Source organism: Morone saxatilis, unplaced genomic scaffold (genome assembly GCF_004916995.1).
Source record: "Morone saxatilis isolate NCDOM2014 unplaced genomic scaffold, NCSU_SB_2.0 Contig9, whole genome shotgun sequence".
In the NCBI taxonomy this organism is placed as follows: Eukaryota; Metazoa; Chordata; class Actinopteri; family Moronidae; genus Morone; species Morone saxatilis.
In genome coordinates, this window is record NW_023340268.1 from 51218 (window position 1) to 55233 (window position 4016).

Consider the following 4016-nt stretch of genomic DNA (forward strand, 5'->3'; position numbering starts at 1 on the left):
GTGACCGAATGAATCCAACCAGTGACCGAATGAATACAACCGTGACTGATATGGATCCAACCAGTGGACTGAATTGAATCCAACAGTGACCGAATGAATCAACCATGTGGACCGGGTGGCGCTCAGCGCTCACGTCCACACACACACTGCGCAGCAAGGCAAGGCTCTGATTGGACGGGAGGACCTGGACTCTGACTGGGACTCCAGCTGAGCTTCATCAAATATTATTTGATGTATGTTTTATTGTATCCAAAAGTAGTGTTTATTAACAATCGGAATCCAGACTGTTTTGGTATCGAAGATGATTGTGTTGATCAATGTCGATCTGGGTTTAGAACAGGGAGGACGTTCTCTTACAGTGTTTGTTCAAAATAAAAGGAGCATCAGTTTGGTGAGATCCTTTCTGAGACCAACAGGTTTTAATATGGATGGACTTGACTCACTGCTTGGAGCTCTGGGTGGAGCGGTAGAGGAACTTTGAAGAAACAACTAAGGACTTAATATTGGTAATATTAATATCGGGAGACGCACTAAGCTTCAGACAACACTTTGTTATTGTGAGCAGCATGTTAGCATTTAGCTCATAGTGTCACTGTGTCACAGAGCCGTTCAGACTTGTTCATCCTGTTGAGTCAAAAATAAGTCGGAATAAACTTGTTTGAGAACAATCACAGACGGTTGATACGCCCAAAAACAGGAGAATAACTCATCACTAATAACTCGCTTATGCAATCAGCACTCAGGTGTGTGTGTGTTCAGCAGGTAGGGGCACGCACGCTGCAGTTCCCACCCCTGCACCTCGCCTTGTACAGTCATAGTCGCCATGGGAACGGGGCCGGGCCTTCGCCACGGCAACACACCACACCTCTGCCGTCCTGTTGGCTGAGAGTACACGGGGGGGGGGGCAGGTGAGGTGTTAGAGTCCGCTCATAAACTCACTGTAATGTCAGCAGGTGAGTCTCCAGTTGAGATACGGGTTTCTCACCAACCTCAGCTGTTTGAACCTGTCTCACCTGCCTCAACCGTCTCACCTGGCCACCGTTCCTGTCGACTCCCTGAGAGAGCAGAGCCGCTGTAAGTCTTTATTGTTGATCTTTATGTTCTTTACCTTCAACCTTTCTGCCTCCTCTGCGGAGAGATAAGAGCCTAGAGCCGAGAGCGTAAATAAAGATCAGCACTTCCACAAAGTCACGTTCAGACGCCCTGAACTCTGTGTCTGATCCACCAGACCTCCTGGGAACTTTTCACCAAACTGAAAAGCTTCAGTAAAAGTTGACAGAGACACTTTGTTTCACACGTTATATAAGTTACACATTAAGTTATTAAAGGTCCAGGATTTAGTGCCATATATGGAGATTACAAACTTTCCAAGGAGAAAGTCTCAATTGAGTTCCAGTGTTTGGTTTGCCTGTTCTGGGCTACAGTAAAAAACATGATGGTTCAACATGGCGGACTAATAGAAGAGGACCCGCTCCCTCTGTAGATGAAACAACTCATTCTGAGGTTGTGGTTCCCGACCTGGAGGTCACGATGACATTCTGTTAATTTTTACTTATTATAACTGTAACTAAACGAACCATGTTCTTCTGAAGCCAAATCAGAACATTTTAGTCCAAAGGGTTTAAATTCTACATGTTTTGCTATAACAATGCACAGTGACCGTCCTCTACTGGTTGAAACCAGCTAGTGCAGTTTAATTTAGCTATTGGCTGATCTGTAGGCAGGTGACATCACCAACCAACGTCTCCTGCTACGTAGCCGTTAGCATCTCTGAGCTGCTACCAAAATCCAAAATAATTAAAAAGTAATTTTTGAGCAGGAACAAGATGGAGTCCAGAGCGGAGGAACAAGAGGAAGACGCATCCAGGTAGTTTTTGGTTGTAATAATTTGAAGAATAATTTTGAGGTTTGGACAAAACATTTTTCTGCCTTTAGTACTTATATATTTATATAATTATTATTATTGTATTATACATTCTTTTAATAAAGTAACATGTTCAATACAGGCATTATTATTACAGTATTTTTACAGTGTGCTTTCTGTGTGTAGGTCACCTTCTGCAGACAAGGACACCACAACTAAAACTACTGATACTGCCAGTGCTGTTAATAGTACGTTAGCCGCCACAACTGAAACAACTGATGGTCAAACGGGTACAAACACTTTCCTTCGCCCACAGGAAGTCTTTTATTGTTTGTTTGTTTTACGAGGTTTGCCATTCATACAAAAATATTTCTGGTCTTCCTCCACAGAGGAAGAGGAAACAGGTGAAGTAGTCAGAGGAAATTGCGTTGCCATGGAAACACCAGGTGTCATGTCCTCAGTATGTCTCCCAGCAGGTGACAGAGGACAGGAGGGTGACTTCCAACCAGGTAACTAACTAAAACAACATGAGTCTCATACCGGGGGGAGGACTTGTTGTACAAGATTTCCATCCTGAGCAGGTCGACACAACTAATGCAATAAATACAAATAAAATAAATAAAATATAAATAAAATATAAAATACAATAAATACTACATTCATTCATAGATCCCAAAATACACATCACAATCATTTCACCTGCAACATCCAATGAAATATATAAAAAACCTTCCCTGTTTTCCCAATATTCAATCAAATGAAGTACAAACTGAATAACTGTGGTCCTCGTATGGAGCCTTGTGGTACTCCTGTTAGCCGTTAGCTGTTAGCTGTCACCTCCTGCTGATATATAATTTTACCTTCCAAACGATAACATTTAAGTGCTTGTGGATGAATTATTTGGTTGTATTTAAGTATAAAAAATGTTAAATCTGCAGGATAAAGATCTAGAGAACTCAGCTAAGTTCTCTTTCTTCTCTTTCTTCTCTCTGTTTCCTCTCTGACTTTCTGTCATCAGCAGCTGTTGAGGACGAGTTTGTCTCAGAGCAGAAATCATCGACGCCAACAGAAAAACCAGGTACAGACCAGAGATAGAACAATAATGTAATAAAATAATATAATATATAAAATATAAAAAGAAGAATAAGGCCTTAATGTGAAAACCAAAATAATAAAATAATCTGACTGAATTAAATTCATTCACTGATTTTATTTAGAGATGTTATTAGATGTTATTATTTAAGATGTTGTTTATGTTTACTGTTCTGTGATATTCTGGAGGAAGAAATAATATTATAAACATTTAACCACCTAAATATTACAATCAAATAAATTACAAACAAATAAAAATATAAAACATTTCATGTCTTAACTGGACATTTTAGAAACATTGAAATAGCATTTGACGCTCTGTGACCTCACTTCCTGTTTGCAGCTCCTCCCAGCAGTCTGGCCTTGTCAGGATCACGACCAACAAAGAAGAAAGTCCTGTTGGCTCCAGCTCTCAGTCTGTCTTTAGGTAATAAAATAATAACAGCACAGTTTTTGACTAACAGCAGACAGTTTTTTTTTTTGACTAACAGGCCAAGACAAGTTTTTGACTAACGGACAGAACAGTTTTTTCTTTTGACTAACGGCAGACAGTTTTTTTACTAACAGCCAGACAGTTTTTCTTTTTGAACTAACAGCACGACGAAAGAAGTTTTTTTGTGACTAAAACAGCGGACAGTTTCTTGACCTACACAAAAAGCAGTACCAAGTTTTTTTTACTAACAAAAAGCAAAGACAAGTTTTTTTTCTTTTGACTAACAAGGCAAACCAGTTTTTTGACTAACCAGCGCAGTTCTTGAGCTAACAGCAGACAAGTTCTGCTAACAGAGACCAGTTTTCCTTTAAAAAACTAAAACAAAGGCCAAGAACAGTTCCTCTTGACTAACAGCGGACAGGTTTTTCTTGTTTGTGATGTTTTTTCAGTAAAAATCAAACAGACACTGATCTTCTTTTCCAGGCCTGCAGTGAAAAAGTCCAACCAGTTTTTCAGACGATCGAATCTCCCTCGCCTCATTCTCTCACCTGATGGCGAGATACAAAAACTGCTTGGACTTTGACCCTGGACCCATTGAAAACGCCGTCCCGACAGCGAAATCTCTCT

The 4016-nt window shown here is 40.2% G+C and overlaps 1 protein-coding gene across 1 annotated transcript in view; it reads left to right on the forward strand.

Annotated features, from left to right (window-relative positions):
* Positions 1 to 950: 950 nt before the first annotated feature.
* LOC118343100 overlaps positions 951 to 4016 on the forward strand; it is a 5391-nt gene continuing 2325 nt past the window's right edge. Inside the window, exons 1-6 of the mRNA XM_035681853.1 lie at positions 951 to 1074; positions 1820 to 1867; positions 2051 to 2154; positions 2254 to 2373; positions 2883 to 2942; positions 3300 to 3383. Coding sequence (XP_035537746.1) covers positions 1827 to 1867; positions 2051 to 2154; positions 2254 to 2373; positions 2883 to 2942; positions 3300 to 3383 — 409 coding nt within the window. The 5' untranslated portion in view covers positions 951 to 1074; positions 1820 to 1826. The remainder of the gene's footprint in view (positions 1075 to 1819; positions 1868 to 2050; positions 2155 to 2253; positions 2374 to 2882; positions 2943 to 3299; positions 3384 to 4016) is intronic.